Raw genomic sequence first — 27,210 nt, 5'->3', positions numbered from 1 at the left:
AAAAGAGAGCCCAGCACATGGCCTGTGCTAATCAAATGGTATAGCCTAAGAGAGCCAGAGTTAAACCGCTGGAAAGTATCCTATGGAATGCCCAAACTGACAGTAATTGGGAATATGATCTCTAAACTGGATCTCTCAATAGGCAGAGGGAGATGAGAAGAATACTTTCATCCAAAGGACAGAGGAAGAGAAGCACACCATGCTTCCAAGGGCTTGTAATCAACTGGCATGTCTGTAACCAAAGGCTCATTCAGTGGAGTCTTTGACATTAAAGTTAGCAAGGGACATTAAAGCTTGCTGCAGATTGAGTGCTGTGGTCTCATTTTCATAGCTCATAGTCTATCCTGATTCTCCTAGTACACTCGGCACTTTGCATGGGCTGAATGTTTTATGTCCCTAAAAATCCATACGTTAAAATTCTAATCCCAAGGTGAGGGTGTTAGGAGGCAGAGCCCTCATGAATAGGATTAGTGCACTCAAAAAAGATAACCTAGAGAGCTCTCTCCCCGCCTCTCTGCCATGTGAGGATAAAATGAACCAGAGACCATCACTCCTTCCAGCCTGGAGAATCTCCAACATCAGTTCATACCATAGAAACCCATCTTTCTTGCCTGTATCCTAAGCAACTGTGCTGGGGTAGTTGAAAGAGGTTGTGGTAAAGCTTTTCAGCTGGAGATTGTGGCTGTGGAGACATTCATCAGAGGACCGTGTAACAACAATAGAGGTTCCTAGGAAGCCATCAGGCTTGAGGCAGGAAGCCTCTCCACAATGCATGTCATTTCTTCATCAGGAATAGAATCATGTCATGAAGGTTACTTTTACATCTCTCACAGACAACCTGACAGTGTTTTCTTAAGCAGATGCCCCAGGATGGAAAGCCCAATAGCTGGAGGGAGATGGAAATGCCAGCATAGCGGGGGGAAAAGACACTTAGAGGCCTGGAGAAGATGAAAGAGCTTAGGACTAAGAGTGAGGAAACCCAGTATGACTGTGTCCCTTCCTCCTTGGCGGCTCTGTCTCTTTAAATTTGTTTTCACATGTGTAAAATGTGAAGATCAAGCTGCTCCCTCATCCATCCAGCTAGGATTACAAACTCTTTGAGGGCAATACTAAGATTTACTTCCAGAATTGAGAAGGCTAAAAGGCTAATTCCAATGTAACCCTGATATTTGAGGGGGTGGGGGGAGAGACTAGCAATTTGAATCTGTGCCAGCAAGCCCAGTGTACATTCTTGATAATTAAGTCACTGCCTCTTTCCTCTTACAGGACCTGTTACTTAAATGCTCACATTTCACAGAGGCCATAAACTATGAATAGTGCACAGCCCCGGTGTGTGTGTGGTGGTGGTGGTGATGGGGGGGCAGGTGGGTATTAGCACTGATGCCAGGCCAGACCATTAGATATGGTTTCAAGACCCCCAACACCTGGGGCCTTTTTTGCAAAGCCCGTGAAAGGACCAGAATCATAATCCATATTTGGGGGACAAAGACCCCAGAAAAATATAAAAGAGAAGCTCCCTGCATGCTACTTTGCTCAGACTTGGGATATTATTCCACAGAGACCGCCGGCATAATAAACTGTGTAACTCCATTTCTCTAGAGCATTAGTTGGTTTTTCTCTGGTCTTCTACAACAGAATCACATGTCTAGGTTGGACCAAGAGTAAAATTGTTAAAGCACATGGGCTAGGTTCCTCACGTAATTCATTCTCTTAATGGTTTCACTTATTTGGACAAGATTTCCAAGCAGACTACTCCAACCAATTTGCCAAATTTTTTCCCAGCAAGTCAGACCGTGTTTCGGCCCTGCTTATCACCTTTAGGGACTATTGATTCCTAGGATGAAAACCAGTCTCCCCGTCATGGTCTACTGGGCCTTCACTAGCCCTTCCAATCTCCAATCCCATGTCCTGATCATTGAGCCACACTGAGCCTCTTGTGTTCCTTCATTTCCATGGCCATGACCTGAAACACCTTGCCAGCCTCTCCTCCTTCACCTAGCTAACTCCTGGTTCCTCATATCAACTTTCACCTCCTCCATGAATTCACTCCTTTGTTCAGTCAACAGATATATAATGTACCAGACACTCTGATGAGTCAAATAATTATAATACAGATTGCTCTTATCCCTGTGTCTCCCCTGATCATTTTTTCTTATATCATCTGTTTCTGTGTAGCACTAGTGCTTACAGATACATCTGTCTCCAGCATTGAACCTGCTAGCGATGGGATGTCATCTTCCTGGTTGTTGTATCCCCAGAATGGTGTCTGGCACAGATGTGGTGCTCAATAAAGCCTGGTAAGCAGGTGAAGAGGTTCCTACCATAGAATAGCTGTGCCTAGTAGAGGTCATGGTGGGTGACAGAACAGTAGAGAACAAGGGTCCTGGGCTGCCTGTGTGACTTTGGAGGACATACTTGCCATCTTTGTACATGAGTTTTTTTTCATCTGTAAAGTGAAGATAATTACAGTAGCTACCTATCAGGCTATTAGTGTAACCGGACAGTCAATGGGTACGTGTTGCCTGTCACTACTTGAGGCAATTACTAGTAAGCAGAGACAGGCTTGAATCACATATGAGTGTTTGTTCCAATAGTTCTGGCAGTATAGGAGAGCAGCAGGTCATCCACAAAAATCTGCTCTGCCTCTCCCCATAAACCAGCTGCTTATATTGGGTAGAAGAACAAAGATTACATGGGGAAGTAGGCAAAAGGGTATGCCAAATGGGCAATTAACAGGTAATACAGGCTGGAGATTTGCAAAGGCCTATGAGTATGCAAAGGGCTGGGGTCTTCAAAGGGCTGGCAGCTCTGGTTTCTGCAACAAGGTTGTTAATCTTTCAATGATAATAAGCAGCTCCCTGATGGGGAGGATGGGCTGCATTTCCAGGTGAGCTCCCAGGTCCCACATGCAACTCCCAGCCAGGTTAAAATGTACCTTCTTTAATCAGAACAAAACAATCACAGTTAATAGAGCATGATTAATATTTCTTACAATTACAGCTGGACCCTAATATTCTGTTTCTGCCCCTATCATTAGGAAGATTTAGTGTTGGCAAAGTACTTAGCACAGGGCTTGGCACCTAGCTGGTGCTCAATATTGTTATCTACTGAAATCAGAGGAAGATGAAGAGCTTTGTTAATAAAGTTTTTAATCTATTAATACCATCTTCCAGAAAAACAAACGAATCCTGAATGTGTCTGAGGCTAAGATCTATTGCAAAGGACTTGCCACTGATAGTGTTTGGATATTAGGTCTGAGGGTTGAAATGTTCTAGGCATATTCTCCCTCCTGTGAGTTCTGGCCCAATGATGAGAAGCTGACCTGAAAGAACAGACAGACCTTCCAGGAGGTGGTAGGGAAGAAGTGTGCTCTACTCGGATCCTGGGACAGTGTAGAGGAAGGCATGCAGACCATGGCCATTCAAGGAGTGTGCACATTTCAGTCTCACCCCCACACCCCAGAATTTTGAAGGAGGATCCCTTCTGAACTGCATCTGAGACAGGGATGGGAGTGAACCACCTTTTGAAGGGTCAAGCTCCATATCAGCAGCCTGTGGCCATTACTCCAAACTTGCACACAGGAAGCTACTCATTGCCCCCAAGGCTTCTCAGCATTTCCCAGCCTGTTCCCTCGCCAGCTACCCTCATTAATTATCAGTTGACCTTGTTCTCCAGGCTCCCAGCTTGAAGGGGATTTTGCCTGAAGGAGGATCCAGTAGCCAGCAGGCATCCTGACCCTCAGAGCTCCAGGGCTAACACTCCTCTGATTGACAGGCTAGAGGCAAGAGACTATGAGGCTCAGCTTGAATATAAACTGCTGAACTACCCTCAGCACCTTGGAAGCAGAGGGTTTAATTTCACTCACTAAAGTATTTAATTTCACACATTTCTTTTTTCATTAAGCATTCCTGCTGCCCAAACCCTTGGGTCCATGCTACTTTCACTCATGGCCTAGGGATAATTTAAATTAGTCTGGGTGAGTTGATATTCAAATGTAGGAAGACTGATATGGACATTTGAGCATGGAGGAAGTGATTTGCAATGCCCAATGAGGAGCTCCATATTGGCCAGAAAAGTTGAGTTTCCTGCAAATAATTTGCATTTCAGATTTATAGAGCTTTTAACACTTGAAATTACCCCAAAACCCCAAGAAAATCAAGGGACTTATTCAAGGTCACAAACCCACTGTGTAGCCGAGCTAGAGCGCCAGCTTCCTGAATTAAAGCCAGTGATAGCCTGTGCCCAGTTAAAAGCAGTTCCACTAAGACATTAGAAATTTTAATTTGGGGGTAGAGGAAAGCAACAAACATTTTTTCCAGCCTAGAATGGTTTTTCTAATATTTTTCAAATATTTATTTGGACAGGCACAGATGAAAATAAATCTCAGTGTTAAGGAAATTACCACACAAATTTTGAAAAGATAAACTTGAGAAGTGTGGCTTTAGGGAGGGTGGGGGGGGGGAGTCAAAGGCTGGAGGAGGGTATCTTGTAAACAGACTTGGATTACTTTTCTCAAAAAACCATTTAGGCCTGGCTGGTGTGGCTCAGTGGTGAAGTGTTGACTTATGAACCAGGAGATTATGGTTTAATTCCCGGTCAGGACACATGCTTTGGTTTCAGGCACAATCCCCCAGTAGGGGGCATGCAGGAGGCAGCCAATCAATAATTCGCTCTCATCATTGCGCTCTCATCATTGATGTTTCTCTCTCTCTCCCCCTCTCCTTCCCTCTCTGAGATCAATAAAAATGTATATTTAAAAACATACATTTAGTTTCAAATCATTTTATTTGATGGACCATTTTCACCAGAAATCAAAAAATTCTGATTTTAAAAATATCTGGGCAGAGTCCCAAAGGAATGGAGATGATCAGCTCATCACTAAAATTCTACCAAATGTGGGCCTGTGACCAAATCAGCCATGCCTCCAGCCCCATGACCATTTGTCTACTCCTAGTATTATCCTTAACTCCAGGCTTCTGTGTCATCTGCCAGTGTGCTTGGATTTGAGGTCTGAAGGAAAACATTCACAAGGAAATGAAGGACAAAGTTGCAGGGGTGGATGAACTTACACAAGGACAGAGGGAAGAATGAGAAAGGCTGAAACCATGGAAAGCAGCAGCCTTTAAGGCAGGGGTGGGGAACTGATTTTCTGCCAAGAGCCATTTGGATATTTATAACATCATTCGCTTAACATAACTCACTTAATATAAATTTATGTTGCTATCAAAAAAGCTCCTAGTTTATTGAATTTCAAATCCCACCTGCAGTTGCCTTGGTAGGGCCAAACCAAATGGTTTCGCAGGCCTTGTATGGATGCTGAGAAGAGACAGGAGGCACCTGGGAAGGCAGGCCATTGTGCCTGATGCATAGGAGCAAGGGGAGTGCCAAGAGAGGCTAGCAATGTTAACATTTTGGAGTGTGTGGTCAGTGAGGTAGAACTGTTTCACTAACCAACCAGTTAGTGATTCTTCTACCACATTAACCTCCTTAAGTATGCCTCCTAGCTGAGCACATTATAACTCTCTGAGCCTAACAAAACATTAGCTGTAAAACTGAGATGATAATAATAGAAAGTGCTTCATAAGGTTATTGCAAAGATCAAAGAGAGTTAATATATACATCTATATCAAACAGTTCCTGGCACATATTAAGTGCTTGAAATGTTATTTAATACTTAATTTTTAATAATCTAAACCAATAATCAGTGAAGATAAAGGTAAAATAGCACTATTCAATAAAAATATAGTGCAAGACACACCATAAGCCGCATAATTTTAAATGAAATTAACAAATAACATATTTTATTTAACCCAATATACCTAAATTATTATCATTACAACATATGATTGATATGAAAAATTGTTGAGGTATTTTACATTTTTTGTACTAAGTCTTTGAAATCTGATGTGTATTTTACACTTATACAGCACCTCTCAATTCAACAGGCCATATTTCAAGTGCTCAGTATCCTTGTGATTAATGGCTCCTACATTGGACAGAGCAGGTATGGAAATATACACACCAAATTGTTAGTCTAGGCTACCTCATAAGGCTTAGAAGTAGAGTGGGGAAACTAGTAACTTCGTTTACATACCTCTACATAGTTTAATATGTAACAACTAGAGGCCCGGTGCACGAAATTCATGCACGGAGGGGGATTGTCCCTCAGCCCAGCCTGTACCCTCTCCAATATGGGACCCCTCGAGGGATGTCCAACTGCCCGTTTAGGCCCGATCCCGGTGGGCAGTCAGATCCCTAAATGGGCAGTCGGACATCCCTCTCACAAACCAGGACTGCTGGCTCCCAACTGCTTGCCTGCCTGCCTTCCTGATTGCCCCTAACCGTTTCTGCCTGCCAGCCTGATCACCCCCTAACCACTCTGCTGCCAGCCTGTTTGCCCCCAACTTCCCTCCTCTGCTGGCCTGGTCACCCCTAACTGCCCTCTCCTGCAGGGTTGATCACCTCCAACTGCCCTCCCTTGCAGGCTTGATCCCTCTCAAACTGCCCTCTCTTGCAGGCCGGGTGCCTCCCAACTGCCCTCTCCTGCTGGCCATCTTGTGGTGGCCATCTTGTGTCCACATGGGGGCAGGATCTTTGACCACATGGGGGCAGCTATATTGTGTGTTGCAGTGATGATCAACCTGCATATTACTCTTTTATTAGATAGGATAGAGTACAGGGGTGGGGGCCAGCTGGTTTGCCCTGAACGGGTGTCCCTGATCAGGGTGGGGGTTGCCTTGGGGCATGCATGGGGCAGCCTGAGCGAGGGGCCTGTGGTGGTTTGCAGGCCGGCCACGCCCCCTGGTAACCCAAGCAGAGGCCCTGGTATCTGGAATTTATTTTCCTTCTACAATTGAAACTTTGTAGCCTGGAGTGGAACCAAGCCTGGGGCTCCCTCCAAGGCCAGCAGCCATTTGTGTTGGGGTTATAATTGAAACTTTGTTGCCTTAAGCAGTTGGGCCCAGACAGGGTGTGTGGAAAGCTTTGCTTCCCCTGTTGCCGGCAGCAACCCTGGCCTGCTCTCTCAAGCTCCATTCTGCCGCCATTTGTTTGAATTTGTTTACCTTCTATAATTGAAACTTTGTAGCTTGAGTGGAAGCTTAGGCCTGGCAAGGGCAGGCGGAAAGCTTGGCTTCCTCTGTTACCTAGGAAACCTTGCTCTCTGTGGCTGTAGCCATCTTGGTTGGGTTAATTTGCATACTCGCTCTGATTGGATGGTGGGTGTGGTTTGTGGGCGTGGCTTGTAGGTGAGTCGGAGGTATGGTCAATTTGCATATTTGTCTATTATTAGATAAGATGAGGACAACTGTCTTTAAAATCCAGTAAGTTATAAAAAGGTATTAAAAAGTTATAAAAGAATAAGAAAAAAATTAGTAACTTAAAACTAACACTCACTAAATAGTCATAGAAATACGGAGGAAAACATTCTAACCTGGAAGTAAGAATACCTGGGTTCTAAATCATATGTGGGACCTTCAAAAAACCCACCTGTATCTAGGTTTCTTCAGAAATGGATGATTTCTTAAGAACTCCCTGTTCTTCAAATGTATAAAAGTCATCCACTGTATTTCTCTTACATTGCCCTCAAGAATCTATCAATGTATGAGAACTCTCTCCTCACCTCTGGAGATTATCCAAAAGGAGAGGCACAGGTGAAACCTATTCTCACAGTCTGAGGATTTGCTGATTCTCAATCTGCCTTTTAAGATAGGTTTCTGTTTGTTGCTAGCTATCAACCTTCTCAGCTCCCAAGAGTTTTTATTTACCCTGCTTCCGTCCATGCCCCCCTGTAATCACAAATGTCAAGAAAACTGAAAAATGAGCCTGACCTTCTCACTCTCCCACAGGGATGATTTGGTCCGAATGCAAGGAAATCTGGGAGGAGGGGCCGAGAGAATACATGCTACACCTGTGGAACCTCTTGGATTTCGGGATGCTGTCCATCTTCGTGGCCTCCTTCACCGCGAGGTTCATGGCCTTCCTGAAGGCCAGCGAAGCCCAACTGTACGTGGACCAGCACGTGCAGGACGACACACTACACAATGTCTCTCTTCCGCCAGAAGTGGCATATTTCACCTACGGTGAGTCCAAGTGTTCCTGCACATTCCTCCCCAGGCACTTCTGGGGCGTGGCCCTGGGCCCTTAGCTTGGCGGTTCTGCAGCAATTGGTCATCTAGAATGTTAATGTAGACACAACCCTTAGCCCCAAAAGAAAAGTCCTAGGCACCGCACTACAAGTTGAATTAGTGAGTATGAGAAATGAATCATTTTGTGTTAGAAAGGATGGATTTGTTTGGTAAAGATTCATGGAGCATTTCTGTGGGATTTTATTTCTTTTTTTAAAGAAAAATCTCAATTCTGATGTGGATCCAGAAGCTTTTCCTTTCATGTTGGATCCCTGTGTTTTGTGCAAAGTCCTGGTTTCTCAATTTAAAAGATATTTTCTCATGGCAAGATAGTGTCTTAGGAGATGCCTTAATTCTTTCAAACCATAAGGCCATATAGTGTGAGGTACTAGATTGAAATTTTAGGAATAATGAGTTATAGGATCTATTTATTGAGGACCTACTAATGGCTATGAACTGTAGAGACATTTTATACCATAAATTGCAATCCTTGCAATAGTGTCTTTTTTTAGACCCATTTTATACATAAAGAAACAGGTTTTCAAGGCAGTTCACAATGTTCCCATAAATACAGGACTGCCTTGGATTGCAAGGGATCCAGGCCCAACATGAAATTGAAAACCATGCAGAAGTATGTTCTCAGGCTTTGGAGTTAGACCTGAATTCTAACCTACTTCTGTAGCTTACTGTGAAACCTTGTTTATGTAACTTTTTCTGATCATCCATTTTCTTATATGTAAAATTGGGATAATACATGTCAGAAAGTTTGTTTAGAGGAGTAAATAAGTTGGTTCATATGAAGAATATTGTACTGTATTCTGAAAATATTAAATGCTCACTAAGTAGTAACAGTAATTATCATACTACCTCTTGGGTCATTTCTTGCTCAAATACTGTGTGCTGTTTGTACTAAAGAGAGAGATGTGTGGGGAGAAGAAACAGTAGATATTTGTTGTTATGAGTAAATTAGCTGGACATTTCATATGCACTCACTAATTGCAGCTGTTACATCATGAAGAGTTTGAATGTCAAATGTCACTGTTAGATAAAGTCACAAGGCTCCTGTGACCACAGAATCTTCATTATCGGGTACAGCAATGATCTGCAGAGGGTTGGCCAATTACTGCAAAAGTTGAGTTGCTGCCTATATTCAATGTAGATTGTTATGCAGATTTTGACTTTTAAATGTGGTAGGGAAATCCCCATTGAGAAACAGAGTCTTATAGTATTACAAATTATCCACTCTTCATTTATGGGTTTGAAAATTCAGACTTTTTAAAAGCAAAATGGTCTTATATATTTTCCCCTCTGTGCTGCTCAGGGTTCAAGAAAAGATGAGAGAATCTTGATACTGCATTGGATACTTTTCTTAATGCCATGATTCAGGCTTCATATTGTCCACTTGTAACTTCTAATCCTTTTATGGATTACATTAAGGTCTCAACCAACCCAAAGCATTACACATTTATTGCCCTTGCTTTTATGGTTCACTCCATGCCCTTGGAAATCTTTTGGATCTGTGTTCATTTGTGTTTCCGTTGTGGAGAAAGAATGCCCTCTTGTGGCCAGATAGGCAGTGGTCCCTTCCAACCTCTACAGTACTAAGTAGGCAGGTATTTTTCAGTTTAGGACAAATTTTCTCATGGAAATAGCTCCAAGAAAAAAATCCTTGTCTGAATTATCACAGAGCTGTTTGCTTTTACACCCACCACAACTCTTACAAGCCAATTCAAGGAGAATAATTTTCACTAAAAAGTCCTGACCTGGTCACCAGGGTCTGATGAAAGCTAAATCTATCTTAGACTATAAGAGTGCCTTATATTATTTCAGCTGAGGTTTAAGAAGGTAAATTACAGGAGGAAGAAAAAATAATTCCGTTTGGTGTCTGTCTGAAGAAGCTAGGTCTTATTTTATACTATCCAAATGTTTTATTTATCCATAGAGGGTGACAGATATATTGGAAAAATATAATTTAGTCTCCTTGTCTTTCATAGACTTCTGAGTTATGACCTTGATGAGAACATAGAGTCTATAATTTTATTATTATTTCCAAATGTAATTTACATTCACTACATGAAACTCTGTGGCAGAGGCCTGTTTCCCTTACTAAAGATTTTTTTACTGTTCTTTATTATTGTTTAACAGAGTCTAGCTTTGAAAATAAAGAATAAAATTCTTCCTCTTCCATCTCCCTTGGGGTGCCAAGACTTGCTACATAATATCTTTGTTCTCTGCATTTACTTGGCTCTTGAAAGGGCCCCATACGCCAAATCCAGCCTTTAAAATGGCAATAATATGTACTCTACAGGGCTGTTGTGAAAATTAGAGCTAATGTAAATGTAAGGGCTAATTAAGGTTTCTCGGTGTTTCTCAGTTTAAGTTTCACTTGCATTTCTCAACAGGGACACTACTGACTTTTTCAGCAGGGCAATTTTCATGGTGTGGGTCTGTCTGGAGCACTGCAAGACATTATCATCACAATAATACGCCTTCTCAGTCATCATGACAACCGCAGACACCCCACACATTTCCGCAGGAAGAAGGTGCTGCCCTCATTTGAGAATCACTATATGTCTTAACACATAGTAGTCAGCTCATTAGAGAGAGATGCTGCTCCTTGCACCAATAGAACTGCAATAGGAACACTTGGCAGGTTTGCTCTGCTGCAGGAATACACCCAAGGTAGTTCAGACCTTCACTGGTGACCACAAGCAGCATCTCCCCAGCCTCGGACAGGTCCTAGGACTCTTGCCACCTAGAACAGGTCTGTCATAGCAAACTTGGATAACTGGTCACCACTCTAGGGTTAACTCAAGTAACAACTCTCACAGACACACAGTGAGGAACACAACCCAGTAGCATTTCCTCAGGCAAAATCCTCCAGATTCCTAGCCCCCACGTGAGCTCACTTGTTCTGATTTGTGGCCAAACTAGTCTAAACTTGTGGTTAGGATTTAATTCCGTCATTTAACAAATATCAGCACCTGCTGTGTGCTAGACCCTTGTTCCCAGAAGCCCCCGAGTTACCTGGAATTTGTTTTCCAGCTAAGCACTTTACATATATGATTTCATTTCATCCTCACGACAGCTCTCCTACGCTATTTCCCAAGTTACAAATGGGGAAAATAAAACTCAGGAAGTTAACTAACTTGCTCAGAATCATACAGCCAGTGTGTAGAAAGGCCACTCTCAACCTCAGGTCTTGTCTGACTCTTAAGTCCATGCTCCTCCTCCTCCACCTACTCATAAATGGGACAGCCCCTGCTGATGGAGCTCAAACATAGAATAGCAAGTAGCATGGTAAGTGCCACAACATGGGGTATATACGATATTGTGGTGGAGTAGAGGAGAACAGGGAGGCTTCCCTATTCCATGGTGGGGTCATAGAGGGCTTCCTGAAATTGATGACAGCTGAGTAAAGTCTTAAAGAATAATTGGGAATGAAATGGACCTTGAAGTGAGGGAACAATGTTCCAGGCAGATGGTCCAGCACATTCCAAGAGGAAGCGTATTGGGATTAATTTAAAGACAAGGATGGGAATGGCATGTAATAAGGTTAGAGACTTTTAAAGATGACTAACTGGTTTCTCTTCTAGAGCATATCCTGTCCCCAGAGAGTAACCCAGATTGTTTTCATTTAGCCAGGGACAAGTGGTGGCCCTCAGACCCTCAGATCATATCAGAAGGGCTGTATGCAATAGCTGTCGTGCTGAGCTTCTCTCGAATCGCATACATCCTGCCAGCCAACGAAAGTTTTGGGCCCTTGCAGATCTCCCTGGGGAGAACCGTGAAAGATATCTTCAAGTTCATGGTCATTTTCATCATGGTATTTGTGGCCTTCATGATTGGGATGTTCAATCTGTACTCCTATTACCGAGGTGCAAAGTACAACCCAGCGTTTACAACGTGAGTATCCCAGGGCTCCCCTGAGGTCTCTGTGGGCTTTCTAGGAGTCTTTAAGAGTCTCTTGCAGGTAGCTCTTTACAGAGAATCAGGTTTCATTGGTATTTCTAAAGGTTAATGGCAACTTTATTCAAGGGTACTTTAGAGTTCGAGTTCTCAAGTTGGAAGAACAGAAGAGATGGGTTCAATCCTCATTTTGCCACTTACACGCTGTATGTTCCTTAACTTCTCTGATCCTTAGTTTCCTCATCTTTTATTTTTTATAACTTATCCAGGGAAAAGTGGTCTCTTGTCTCTTTAAAATATATATATATATATATACATATATATATGTATATATATGTATATATATATACGTATATATATGTATATATATATATGTCTTTATTTATTTTAGAGACAGAGGAAGGGAGAGGGAACTAGAGAAACATCAATGCAAGAGAGAAACATAGATCAGCTTCCTCTTGCACATTCCACACTGGGGATCGAGCCCACAACCTGGGCATGTACCCTGAGGTGGAATCAAATGCCAGCCAGAGCAATTTCTTCATCTTTAAAATAAGGATAATACAGATGATAATAGTACCTGCTTAATAGGGATAGTGTGCCCTGGCCAGCTGGTTGGAGCGTTGTCCTATGCACCAAAAGGTTGCAAGTTCAATTCCCGATCAGGGCACATAACTAAGTTGTGGGTTCGATCCCTGGTTGGGGTACATATAGGAAGCAACCAATTGACTGTTTCTCTCACATTGATGTCTCTCTCTCTGGCTCGCTATCTCTCTCTCTGTCTCTCTCTCTCTCTACTCTCTCTCTCTCTCAATAAAATCACATCCTTGGGTGAGGATTTAAAGAAAATTAGGATACTGTGAAGATTCAATGAGCTGATATAGCTGCCACACACTAAGTTCAATAAATGGAAGGAACTATTATCACTATTGTTATTATTGGTTTAGCCTGTGTTACCTAGAAAACAATGCTCTGGGCAAATCTTGCATGCCAACACATTAATGGAGCAAGAGAGTTGCAATCGAAATGAAATTAGACTAAGGAAAATGGAAAATGCAGTGTGGGAGGAGGGAAAGCACATACTGGTTGCTAACTTGGCCACCATCTACCAGAACATAAAACTTGGCCATGACAGACTTCTCCAGGAAGACTAATGGAAACAGCACATCTCAGAATAGCCCATCAGGATGAGAAATCAAGAATTTATCAGCCAGATCTTTCCCATCTGCTATCTGTCATGAGTCAAAGTCACTGCCTAGGACATTAACTTGTCTGCACTTCCAGGGCAGCCCCTGGGGAAACCATATCCACATAACATGGGAGGTAGGTCTGCTAGTGGACACAGGTCAGCAGCTCTCCATGCCTGACTGAGCAAGCCAGCACCTGTGCATGGCCACTGAGCAAGTCCTGTAGTATCATGTGCCTCAGCAGCAGTAGGGAAGGCCCAGGCGAGGGAAGCCAGAGACATGTGGTGCAAGCATGAGGCTGGGCACAGTCAGGTGGATACATCAGGGCCCAGAAGCAATTGCTGCAGACAGAGCAAGGCAGTGGCACAACCTCCCCCCACAGAGCTGGTGTCAGATCTCAGTGAACCTGTGTCCCTGAAGACCTGTGTTCCTCCCCTCTGTGGGGGATGCCAGGCATCTCCTGGAGAGCATCAGTAGCACTGAGCAGTGGGCTAATAGAATATAGCAGACCTGAGCTTTCATTATAGCAAAGGATGACCTTAATAATAGCCAAGTCACTGGGCTTATCCGAGCTTGTATCTGTGCAGACAAGTATAAATAAGACTTCCCACCTTACTCACAAATACCCCATTAGTGGTCAATGAGGCAGTTTAGTAAAGTGTCTGAGGCACATAATTGTTTTCGTCCAGGTCCCACCCTAGGCCACCTAGGCCCAGAACTTCTCCCTGCCTTCAAGCTCCTGCCTAGAATCTCCAGCCATAATCAGGTCTCCAGCCACAGGCACAGCAGCTGGGACCAACAGGGTTAAGTACTCTTGACATCTCTAAGAACCCAGACCCAATGCAATGAACCCCGTGCCCCACCCAAGTGGAATTACCAAGAAGAGTGGGGGCCCCAGTGCTGCTGAACCACAGAAGCTATTACTCTCTGAAGCAAAGAAGTAGTGTATGTTCACATAGAGCAAGTGCCCGACCCAGTGCTGAGAAATGCACCTGAGGAGTGCCTGGCTCTTCCCCTCAGCACATGCACCCCACGGCTCAGACAGACAAGGTTTTAGTCTGAGCTTTCATCTTATTAAGCAGTATGGCCTTGAGCAACTGATTAAACCCCCTAGGCCTCAGTTTCCCCAGATCTGAAGTGAGAACACTAAGATGATCATCATCACAGGATTGCTGTAATGATCCAATAAGAAGAAATAAGATTGAATCCATCCTTGTATATAATAAGCCTTCAGTGATTGGTGGTAATCATAATAGAAATGGTGAATGAGGAGAAAAGGAAGGGTAAGCTGCAAGAAAAGATACCTGTGGACTGATTTGGCTCCACAAGACCCTTTCTGGACAGGGGCCTAATTTACAAATTGTCTACAGCTCAGGCCAAGATCATTAGTGATCTTGGCCTGAGCTGTAGACAATTTGTAAAAAACCCAGTGATCAACTGTGGAAGGAATTAAATCCCCCAAAAGCACATTTGCTGTAGTCCTGCTAGAGAGGCCAAGTTAAATGTATCCACTATGGGATGCACTGTTATTGAACAACAGTCAAGATGTCAGTTGATAAACACAGGTTCCACCCCTTGATGGTCAGGCCCTGATGTTCCTCCTGTGTTTCCAGTCTAGCACAATGCTTGCACATAGTATTGTTCACCAAGTGTTTCATTAAAAAGAATGAGGGAATGAACAGGAGAAATTAAGCTAGATTCAAGGCAGATTGGGAACCTGACCATGTGGACTCTATCCCATTTCTACTACCCTGGGTGTTCTGCACCACATTCCTGCACTGCCTGCCCACAGCCCCTCAGAGGTCAGTGCCATGACACATGGGAAGATGGAAAAGGTCATGACTTAGAGCAGGACTGACCTGGCCACAATTCCCAGCTAGATGCAACACAGCTAATCTAAAGGGAAAAGGGGAAAAGAGGAGAAGGAGACAAAGCAATTGGCTTATCCCATGTGCTGGGAACCAAATGGCGACTTCCTAGACATGAGGAACCCAACCAAAGAGGACCCAGGCCCTCCAGGATGGGGAAGGGAAGGTATTATAGTGGCACCAAGTGCAGTGAAGAAAGGACAGGATATTTATCACCTTGGCAGCTCCTAAAGTGGGATGCACAGCTGTAAATAGGATTACATTGAACAGGAAAAGAGTCAATAGAGCAGTGAGGTGGAGAGGAAAGAATGGATTTTTGTAAATGCCACCTCTTACCTTTTGAATGCTCTCTAGAGCATGTCAATGCTTAGAACCTTCTTTGATAAACAAAAAGCCACACTAGAGATAAGTGTCTCGTGCATTAGGGAACTCAAAGCTATTCTGAGAACCAGCTAAGCTGATGATAAAGAATCTTTTAAAGACCAATGACCCCTCTCAGGTGAATGTTTGCTTCATAGTGGCTCATGCCCAAGCCGCCCTTCCCAGCTCAGGATCTTCCCTTTGGCCCACCCACAGGGGGTCTTTTTGAGCTTTAACGAAAGACGGTCCTACAGAGCTGGAAAACAGTCCTACAGAAAGGAAATTTGGCTGGGAGAATAGTGTAGGTATCCTTGCCCCATCACTTACCCCCACCCTACCCCAAAACTCACCCCTGCTATGTTCAAGGACAGCTTAGGTCCCTAAAGACTGTTCAGGAGTCCACTTTGCAATCCATCTATTAGGAATTAACAGAGAGCTATCTTATAGGAAACTTGTTCAACCTAGGGGTGCAGTCCCCGGTCAGCTCACAAAAGCCACTCCCACTTAAACCCCACCCAGTAGAGTACTATGCCAGATGGGAGATGTAGGGACATCCTGGGACAAACAGAAAGGTTTCTTTACCAATGGCAGACCCCCAACCCTCAGCCAAGCCCTGCCCTAATCACCATTGTGTTCCAGTTCTGGAATCACATACCTCCTTCCCCACCCATATTCCCATCCCTCATCTGACAGACCTCAAGGAGGGGATAAGAAGAAAACAGACAGATTGAATGGAATCTGGCACAGGATGAATAAACACACAATCTGAGCAGTCTTGATTGAGATCAATGATTCTCAAACCACACCAGAATCACCTGGGGAGATGGCTAAACTTGGGCCTTCCCAGGCTCCACCCCTTCGAGTTCTACATAAGGCCTGGAAGCCTGCATTAACAAGCCACTGGGAGATTCTGAGTCAGTTGGTCTTAGGACCATGCAATGAGAAATGCTGATCTGACTCAATTTCATCATTACTCAGATAGGGAGGTGGAGACCAGTCTCAGCTCTGCATTAAAAAAGTCAGGAGTGAGCTCCGGAGTCAGATCCTATAATCATTTCCCAATCTTTCAGCTTCCTTTCACTTCAGAACCACCGGTTTCCTCAAAGGTCTGGGTCATGCTTCAGAGCTGCTTCTGTGTAGGAGGCTGACCTGAAGGGAAGAGCAGGGACGGGGCTGACTGGACATGACAGATAGTGCACCTGCTGACAGCTCACTGTCTCCAAGCCACTTCCGTTAGAAACTGCAAATGACCCATGGAAAGGAGGAGATGTTCAGATATGTTTTATGCTCTCAGAGTACAAAATCAAGTATCCTAAGGCCAGGGTGAGGATGTGAAAAGTAAACTACCTGAGAATGCACTTTCTTTCAGAAAGCCTGTTAAGAAAAGCTCTCAATTCCAACTGTTAGGAATTTTGTTCTAAAGGGGACCATATCTTTGATTTTATAATGGAAATCAGTAGACAAATAGGATTTGGTTTTTGGTGTTTTGTTTTATAGTCAACTTTGCTGAAATGGATGTATATCATAAAGCAAGGATTTTTCTGCTTAAGAGACTGTATAAAAATCTTGGGGTCCCAGCACTCTGTAATAAGTGTTAGAAAAAGAGAGACAAAAACTCCTTGGCCCACTAATGAAATGAAGCTGAATGAGAATGCACAGGAAAAGGTGGCCTTCTTTATATCCATCTAATTGGTGACCATCGCAGAACAGGTACACAGATGTGACCAGGAATGCCCAGGATGGGGGGACACATGATGGGCTTCTCATCTTCCCTTTGGGTAAACTTGGCCTCCCCCACTTACTTCTGATTGGAGATTAAATGTGGGCCCTGACCTCCAAAGATGATCCCAGCCAATGTTTTCCACAAGCTGTTACAGAGGCAGCATAGCTGGGTTGAGACTTTTCTAATAAAAAAAAAAATACTTTTCCTAAGTTATTCTGTCTCTCAGGAATCTTTTTAATGGAAGGAGCTTCAGCAGTGCTAGGCAAAATTAGAAGCTTCTGTTTTCCACGACAGTTATGGAAAATTTCCAGACTCAGATTCATATGCCCAAAAGGAGCAGAAGGCACTGATTCAGCGCCGCCAGCTCAGAGGCTGGCTCCAATGAACCTGAAGGGGCACTGGAGCTGAGGGAGACTCCCTGAGACTCTGTCTATGCCGACCCCACCCTGGGACCCCTGCATCATCCTGTTGTTGAACAATTTATAAGCACATGAGCTGCTCTCCCGTTTGATCCACCTAACAATGGAATGACACAGATATTACTACCAGGAAACTGAGGCTCAGAGAGATGCTGGACTTTCCCAAGATCACAAAACCAAGAAGAAGATTTGAACCCAGATCTGCATGACTCCAAGCCCATCCTCTACCTATTGACCAGAAATTCCCCCCATTTCCCACACCAGGGCATGTGCTCTGAGGTAGAAGCTGGGTGTCTTTACAATAGCTTTCCTGTGGCTATTCTAAAAAATAGCATACGAAATTCAGATTATTGATGATCACTGAGAACCTGGTGATTCTACATATCTCAGCTCTAAATATGCAGCCTGCAATTGTCCCCTGGGTCAAGCAGCTTTCTACTCCCAAGTGTGTACATTCATTTGACAAATACTATGGAGAAGCTACCCAATGGCAAGTTCTGTATTTGGCTCTGGGGTCATTGAAGTTAATAAAACAATCCTCTCATCCCTAAGAAACTCATAAACAAGTAGGGAGTCTGAAAAGTAAAAAGAGCAAGCATCAGCTATTATGGAGACAGCTTCACAGCATAGCTGGGTTGAGACTTTTCTAATCAAAAGGGTACTTGGGCAGCACAATGAGGAAGAAGCACTAGACTCTGTCTGGCAAGATCAAGGAAGGCTTCATGGAGGGAGTGACCGTAAAAAGGTCTTTGAGGGTGACTAGGAGGACATTCCAGCCTGTGCAAAGTGTAAACAAGCAGGGCCTTTTTTTTTTTTTTTTTTTGAGGTGAAGGAGAAAGTAGCTGTCTTACCGCCCAGATACTCATGTGCTCAGATGGTACAAAAATTTTCTTAAAAAAAAAAAAAAAGCTGCTTCCATGTCTGGCCACAAAGGTGGCAAGAAGCCGGTCAAGGAGACAGATAAGACAGGACACTGGAGCAGAAACAAAGAGGAGAAGAAATATCAGGAGTTCAAGGTGAGAGGCACATGGAAGGGCCCCTGGCCACAGTGGAATTAAGAAATCTGCCAAAAAGTAAGCTGTTCTTTGTGCGTAAGGCATGGTGATCCTTAATTCCATTCCTGTCTAAACATCTGGATTCCCTGCCCTACTCTCTGCTGCCACCTATAGCTAGAATGAAATATTATCTGGGAGCGTATACCTTTAAGAATCAACTTTTGTAAAAAGGAAAAGAAAAAGTAGACAAGTAGGCAAGAGTTTGGGGAAATGGCAGAAGGTCAGATCAGATAACTCAGCCGGAGCCAGTGAAGTTCGTCCTTAGTGTTAGCTCTCCACTAAGGCTTTGTAAAAACGAGGAAGTGAGATCAGATCGGCCTTCAGAGAGAGTACTGTGGCAACTGGGCTCAAGAGGGTGGGCAGAGGAGCCCTTGCTTGGCCCACGCTTGGTGCTGGCAATTTATTTTTATTTTATTTTATTTTATTTTATTTTATTTTATTTTGTGCTGGCGATTTTATGGTGAGCAAAAATAGTCATGGCTCCTCCCTTCATGGAACTTGCAGACTGGTTGGGAAGACAGATGTTAAATAGTCACAGGAATGAGAGCATGTTACCAATTGATAGTTCTAAAATAAAACAACTTGAAAGATTCTGAACTAGATCTATTACGAGACTGTGGCAGGAAGCTGGATGGGAGAAATGCAAGCCCAAACTAAGGGAGTGGCAGTGTGATGGAGAACAGGAGATGGAGCAGCGATGTTGAGGAGGTTAGAGTGTCTACGACATGATGATGGCCTGAATGTGGGGTGTGAGAGGAGGAGGATGTTCTCAGGGTTTTGACATTGGGAAGGCTCCAGGATTTGGGGAGGGAGTCAAGGAGGGTATGATGGGGAGGAGAACAAGGTCCCTGGTGATTCAGGAAAGGGACAAGGGCTCTGGTCTTCTCCAGGACTCATTCCCAACAGAAATGAAGACAAACAGACCCACTTCCCAGAAGCTTGTGGATAGTCCATGTCCTAAGGGACTGGAGGAATAGTGGGGCCTTGAGAAGGAGGGCCCCATTCTCAGCATTGAGGGCCAAACAGAGACTTGCTGAAGGGGTAAAATAGTTCTTTAAAAGTGACATATTGTACTTGGCAAGCAGAAAACAAGAGCCTGATATTTCCCTGGCCCAAGAAAGGGAAAAAGGGAGACAGTCAGGGGAGGTCCAGAGACATCCAAAAGGAGGTGACGAGTCAGAGGGGCCTCCTGACAGCAAAGAACCACACCCCTAAGAAGGATCTGTCTGCAGAGGAGGTCCTGCTTGGGCAGCCAAGGCTAGGTTACATTGTCTGCCCTCAGAGACTCACAACAACTCATGGCCAATTAAGAGAAACCAGGGAAAGTTCCTGGCATCACAGGACCGTGGCCTACGTGGGATGTGGAATGGAATCAGCCATGTTCACATTATAGAGGACACATTTTTCCAGGATACATTTTTCAATGTTGAAATATGGGCACCTCTGATATATGTGTTATCATACTGTATTATATTTTGAAAATTATCATCTTGCCTTTCATCTTATAAATTCAAGTAAGGCATAAGGGTTTTGGGGGAATTATAGAGTTTATTATGCCTATTTTCAGTGGAGAAATCAGCACAGGGAAGTCTGAGGTTGATGGAAGTCTGAGGAGACCTCAGTGGTCAATGATGGGGCCCAGGTCAGGCTCAGAGAGGCTAGGTTATATATATATCTTAAATATATACCTTGGGTCTAACCTAAGTTCTTATTTTAGCTCTAGAGGCCTGGTGCACAAAATTCGTGCCCGGAAGGTGGGATGGGGAGGGGTATGTGTGTCTGTCAGCCCAGCCTGAACCCTCCCCAATCTAGGATCCCTCTCACAACCTCTCACAATCCATGACTGCTGGATCCCAACCGCTCACCTGCCTTCCTGATTGCCCCTAACCGCTTCTGCCTGCCAGCCTAATCACCCCCTAACCACTCCCCTGCTAACCTGATCGACGCCTAACTGCTCCCCTGCTGGCCCGATTGCCCCTAACTGCCCTCCCCTGCCAGCCTGATCACCCCTAACTGCCCTCCCCTGCTGGCCATCTTGTGGTGGCCATGTTGTGTCCACATGGGGGCAGCCATCTTTGACCACATGGGGGCAGCCATCTTGTGTGTTGGAGTGATGGTCAATTTGCATATTACCTCTTTATTATATAACTCTCCAGTAAGTGTAATAAGTGATAAAAATATAGATCTTTTCCTGGGCTATTTTTTTGTTGTTGTTAATCCTAACCCAAGGATATTTTCCCATTAATTTTTAGAGAGTGGAACTGAGGAAGAGGAGGAGGAGGGAGGGGGAAAGAAAGAGAGGGAGGGGAGAGGGGGAGAGAGAAAGAGAGAGAGATAGACATCAATTGGTTGCCTCCCACACACACCCCCACCAGGGCCAGGGATCAAACCCGAAACTCAGGTATGTGCCCTTGACTGGGAATTGATTCTGTGACCCTTCGGTGCACGGGCCAACAATCTAACCACTAGCTCCTGGGCTACTTTAGAAGGATGATTATGCCTTCTACCAAAAGGCATTCTACTATCCTATAATGTTTATTTATACCCTCTCCTCATGTTTATTCATGATATGAATTTTAAAAGCCTGGTACCTTTGAGCTTCTGGAACAGACTAAGAGCTCACAAAGTTTTAAGGGAAAGGAATTGATGATACACTGAAAATGTGCCTTTTTGAATGTTTTCACAGCATGTTCTCAGGCATTTCCCCAAGTCCTTTTTCTTAGACTGACAGTAGCCATCTCCTTACCTTTTTATTCACTAAAATTCAGTTTTAGGATATAACTTAGGTTTAAACTGTCATTCTTCAAAGTGACAGAGGGACAGGAAACTGAACTGTCCAGGGTTAGCTCTAGAGAGCTATCAGAAGAGACAGTTCTTAGGTGAATCTGAGCACTCATTTTCCCAGAATTCAATCATTCATTGACAAAAATGTTTACTGAGTCCCTACTATGAGCTGGGCGCTGTTCTGGGTACTGATGACAGAACAGTGAGCAAGTGAGCAGGCCCTGCCCTTGTGGAGGTTGAGTTCCTCCATGAATGTGATAACAGGGAAGAGACCCAAAAATATTTTTTTCATTTTTTAAATATTTTTATTGATTTCAGAGAGGAACGGAGAAGGTGAGAGAGAAACATCAATGATGAGAGAATCATTGATCAGCTGCCTCCTGCATGTTCCCAACTGGGTCAAGCCCACAACCTGGGCATGTGTCCTTGATCGGAATTGAACCCGAGACCCTTCAGTCCACAGGCCAATGCTCTATCCACTGAGCAAAACTGGCCAGGGCCAAAAAATTGTTTTAAATAAACAGGTTAAGTGCTGAGAGCTAAGAAAAAAGAAAAACACTGTACAAAAGGGGAATTAGGAGAGAGCTTCCTTCATTCACAACTGTCAGAGAAGGCCTACTTGAGCATGTGACAATTAAAGCCTAGAGGATGAGAAAAATGAGTGTCCATGTGGAGAGAAAGGGAAAAGGCATTCCAGGCAGAGGAACGGGGGAGGCACAGAAGCGGGAATGCCTTGCTGCTGTGGGCTAATGAGATAGGGAGGATTCAGATTATCCAGGGCCTTGAGGCCTGAGCTGGGTGACTGAATTCAGTTGTTAGCCTATGGAAAGCCACTAGAGAAGAGGGGCAGGATCTGATTCATATTTTTAAAGGATTGTTCTGAGAATTGATTGTTGGGTAGAAGAGTCTTTTGCCCTGATGCTGGAGCCAATTACAGTTAAGAAAGAAAAAATAGCCCTAACTGGTTTGGCTCAGTGGATAGAGCATCAGCCTGTGGACTCATGGGTCCCAGGTTCGATTCCCATCAAGGGCATGTACCTTGGTTGTGGGCACATCCCCGGGGGGGGGGGGGGGAGGTGTGCAGGAGGAAGCTCATTGATGTTTCTCTCTCATCGAAGTTTCTAACTCTCTCTCCCTCTCTCTTCTTCTCTGTAAAAAAAATCAATAAAATACATTTTTTTAAAAAAGAACAGCATTTTTAAAAAAAGAAAGAAAAACATGAATACTGGTAATAAAATAAGTAACATTTATCACACATTGGTTATAAGCCAGGAAGTATTTTATGCACTTCACAAGCATTCTATTAACTCATTTAATCCTCAAGACAACCCTATGAAGTAGAGTATGAAGTAGAGATTGTTGTTTTTCCATTTTACAGCTAGGAAAAAAAAAAAAAAGGCACGGAGTTATTTGACCAAAAGCTCACCGTCAAACCCAGGTTTACCTAACTTCAAAGCCTGCACTCTGCCTCACCAGAGCCTGCACTCTGCCTCACCTAGACTAGTTGACACTGGGATCGGGAACCAAGAAGCCAAAATGTGTATCAGGGACTTATTCATTCATTCAATGGACATTGAACTTATCCAGCGCCGTCAGTAAGCCAAGATCTGGACTAGGTTTGGAGATTCAAAGGTGAAAAAAGCACAGCTCTGCCCTCGAGAAGCAACCAGGCTACTGGAGGAAGAGTTTGGTCCTCAGTATGAATAAATCTGGGCTGTATGGGCTTTAGGCTTTGTGCACTGACTCTGGGGCCAGACTCCTCTATTTCTGGACTGTCTAAATCAGTGATTTTCAACTGATAATGCAGTAATTATTAAAGCATGCAATACCTGGTCAGTCGGGGGCACTGACCTCTTTTCCCTTAGATCAGTGGTCGGCAAACTCATTAGTCAACAGAGCCAAATATCAACAGTACAACGATTGAAATTTCTTTTGAGAGCCAAATTTTTTAAACTTAAACTTCTTCTAACGCCACTTCTTCAAAATAGACTCGCCCAGGCCATGGTATTTTGTGGAAGAGCCACACTCAAGGGGCCAAAGAGCCGCATGTGGCTCGAGAGCCACAGTTTGCCGACCACTGCCTTAGATTATCAAACAAAGAACAGCCTACACAATAATAGCCATCTGGTGTGAATGAATCAAAATTACACCTATTTTTTGTCATATCAGAAAAAAAAACACTTTTTTTTGGTGTGCTACAGAATTTTAGTAATTGGTTTATGTATGCCATGAGATGAGAAAAAGTAAAAATTGCTGGTCAAACTCCTCATTTAGGGCCCTAGAAAAAAACAAGAAGTGAAAAACAAGAAGTGACTCAGAGCACACAAGTTAGCAGGGCATAGCAGGGGTGAGGTTCAAGCTTTCTCTGGAGTCTCGCTCTCTTCCCCTGACCTTCCTCAAGCTGGTCCTACTGCTCTCAACCTCCAGTCTGGGCATTAGAGAAGCATGGCCCTCTCACAGAGTCTCTCTATATTCCAAGCATCTTCTTCCATCTCCCAGCTCGGTGGCAGGTGCCCAGTTTTTCTGCTTCAGCAAACCTCTAGCCCAACGCCTGCTACTGAGAAACAGTCTATTAGGAGCTGATCCTCCTGCTTAATTTTACCCTGCTATGTGCAGATGTGGGTAGGTAACTGAACTTAACAGTTTGGGGAAGGAGAGAGAGAGAATGTCATGACACTGGAGGAATGGCGTCATGGCATTCTGAAGAAGCAGCAATTTTTGTAACAATCCTCCCAAACCCTTGCCTTGTTGATCAGTTTGTTCTGCGCCTCATACACAACTGCCTCTTTAAGCAAGCTGTTATTAAAGTCCCATTATGCAGGTGAGACAGATCTGGTAGAGAATTGATTACCACGTCCCTGCCTTCTGCTTGACAAATCAGCTCCAACCTCCCCTCCCCCCCCCAACACACCCCCACCCCCTAAGAGGGGGGTGAATCGTGCTCTATTCAACATCACTCATAGGCACTTTCCACTTTTATTCATTAGGAGCACTTCTTATAACAGGGTGGCCTATTGACTACATGTCAAATATTGAAAGATAGAAAGGGTTGGAGAAAGCAGAGAGGATTTGCATGAAATCAAGTGTTTGTGATGATCTTTGCAGATAGGAAGGAAGATGAGGGTTGTTCAGAAAAGTCAATAGGCAGCTGATTTATTAACTCCACTCAGTCCTGTGTGGAAGCACCCGAGGGGCTGATGGGGTTCTATGTGTTCCCCAGTAAGGTAAGACATGGCAAGCGGAGTGTCCTTGCTTACTTCCTTATAGCATTCACTCACTCTACGGGGCATGCTTTAGACTGGGACCTCCACAAGGACAGAAACATGTTCTGGGCAGCAGAGTATCCTTATCACCTGAACAATACCTGGGAGGTCAGTGAATATTTGACAAATAAACAAATGAATAAAAATAATAGCTACCATTTATTGGGCTCTTACTACATACTTTACATGGGTTGCTCATTTAACCTTCACAGCAACTTAATAACACACCATTATCCCATTTCATAGATGAGTAAACTGAGACTCAAACAAGTTTTGTAACATGCCCAAGCTCACAAGGCCAATACATACTGGAGCTGGGATTTGAACCCAGGCATGCACCTTTGCTGTTCTTCTGCCTCCAACTATCTCTGTGAAGATTCCCATGATTGACACAATTGGAGGGATCTGTGGCAAACTCTGTAGCTAGAGTAGATGAGAAGATGATGTAGAACCAGTGGCTGCCTTCCCTATCAGTAAAGAACCTCAAATTTAGCAGCTAGTTGACAGTGGGGGCCTTTTGTGAGACAAATGGCTTCCTGGTGAATGTCAAGGAAGCCAACTGCAAGATACTTTCTTCTTGAAAGTCAACCCCATGCTACTGAGAAACAGTCTATTAGGAGCTGATCCTCCTGCTTAATTTTACCCTGCTATGTGCAGATTTGGGTAGGTAACTGAACTTAACTGTTTGGGGGAGGGGAGAGAGAGAACGCCATGACACTGGAGGAATGGCGTCATGGCATTCTGAAGAAGCAACAATTTTTACAACAATCCTCCCAAACCCTTGCCTTGTAGCTCCTAAAATTTGTGGTGCTGATTAGTACATGACTCAGAGAGTATCATAACCTCATAAGACATTGGGATTAGCTCCAATGCCCAAACTCCTGAAATTAGCAATGTACCTTCTATCTGAGGCCAGCCTTCTCTCTGAGAATAATTACTATAGGTTTCCAAGGTCAATGTGAAGTTTTTTTCCTTTCAAGGCAGTGAAAAGTTTCATTTGTTTCCTGCTACACACTAAGCCAGAAGATGCCACAAGCATGGTATATCAAATTAATTATTGGGCATACCAAGTTAATTATTATCACCAGAAAAACATCAAGTTTTCATGGATATTTCCCCTTCTTTCTACTAGGATGCCTGTCATTTTCATATTGATTTATAAGAGCTCTTTATGTAAGAAAGACATCATCTATTGTCATATGTGTTGCAAATTCTTTCCTCCCTTAGTCTTTTTACCTTACATTTTTACTTAGGTTTTTTTATGTGTACAAGTTTGAGGAAAGGATAGTGGTTTGAAGTATCATTATTTTAAACTCAGACACACCTGGATTTGCACCCCACTTTCCAGAAAGACACATAGGCTCTGAGCGTGAGTGGTTCCATCTGTAAAATGGAGGTAATAAGCAAGCCCACCACAAAGGTGGTTATAAAGCAGGGGTCCTCAAACTTTTTAAACAGGGGGCCAGTTCACTGTTCCTCAGACCATTGGAGGGCCGAACTATAGTTAAAAAAAAAACAAAAAAACAACTATGAACAAATTCCTATGCACACTGCACATATCTTATTTTGAAGTAAAAAAACAAAATGGCAAAAACACCCACATGTGGCCCGCAGGCCGTAGTCTGAGGACGCCTGTATAAAGCTTAAGTGAGCTGAACTGTGTCATGTGCCCAGCAAGTCCCAGTCACCAGTGATGCTAGCTTCATCAGTAGATACCGTCCTCTTCCTTTCATGTGGGACTGGGTAGTTTGAGGAGAGTCTCAAACTACTGAAGGAAGAGTGTGCTTCTGAGAAAAATAATTTGTATAAGAATAAATATTTGCCCTGGTGTTTAATTTTAAATGTTGAATTACAAGATAAAAATGATACCACTGTCAGTAGTCCAAATAAATGGATTGAATGAAAAGATAGAACCTGCCCTTTATAATACTCTTTCCAAGTGTTCTTAGAAATCTGAATATCTCATTATTTCAGAATACAGGCACTACCAGCCAGCCCCAGCCACACTCGGGTAACCACTGAAGTTTAGGTAATAGCAACTTTCGTGTGAAAACTATTAGCTGATACAAACTGCCTGAAATGACTGCTGTTTCCTTGCAGGGTTGAAGAAAGTTTCAAAACCTTATTTTGGTCCATCTTTGGCTTGTCTGAAGTGATCTCAGTGGTGCTGAAATATGACCACAAATTCATTGAGAACATTGGCTATGTTCTCTATGGCGTTTATAACGTCACCATGGTGGTAGTGCTGCTCAATATGCTAATAGCCATGATCAACAACTCGTACCAGGAAATTGAGGTAAGACCCATTAATGGAAAATCCTCTCTCTCTCTTGGTTTAATTTACATTGCTGTTTTAGGCAATGAAGGTAATGATTTTAGAACCCCTGCATATTTTTAATGTTAAGCCAAAACAGCAAACAGACATTCATTCTTCCTGGATTGCTCCAAGAAGCACTCCTGTCACCTGCCACATGGCATAGTGGGCACCACACATAAAATGGACCAACAAAGGCAGA

General features: G+C 43.7%; 1 protein-coding gene across 1 annotated transcript in view; it reads left to right on the top strand.

The window, feature by feature from the left end:
* TRPC7 (transient receptor potential cation channel subfamily C member 7) overlaps positions 1–27,210 on the top strand; it is a 141,605-nt gene that overhangs the window by 99,602 nt on the left and 14,793 nt on the right. The window contains exons 6-8 of the mRNA XM_054716742.1: positions 7,848–8,081; positions 11,768–12,032; positions 26,795–26,990. Coding sequence (XP_054572717.1) covers positions 7,848–8,081; positions 11,768–12,032; positions 26,795–26,990 — 695 coding nt within the window. The remainder of the gene's footprint in view (positions 1–7,847; positions 8,082–11,767; positions 12,033–26,794; positions 26,991–27,210) is intronic.

The sequence above is a fragment of the Eptesicus fuscus genome, chromosome 6, assembly GCF_027574615.1.
Source record: "Eptesicus fuscus isolate TK198812 chromosome 6, DD_ASM_mEF_20220401, whole genome shotgun sequence".
In the NCBI taxonomy this organism is placed as follows: Eukaryota; Metazoa; Chordata; class Mammalia; order Chiroptera; family Vespertilionidae; genus Eptesicus; species Eptesicus fuscus.
The sequence above is the reverse complement of the archived record's forward strand: the minus strand, read 5'-3'. Positions and strand labels throughout refer to the sequence as shown.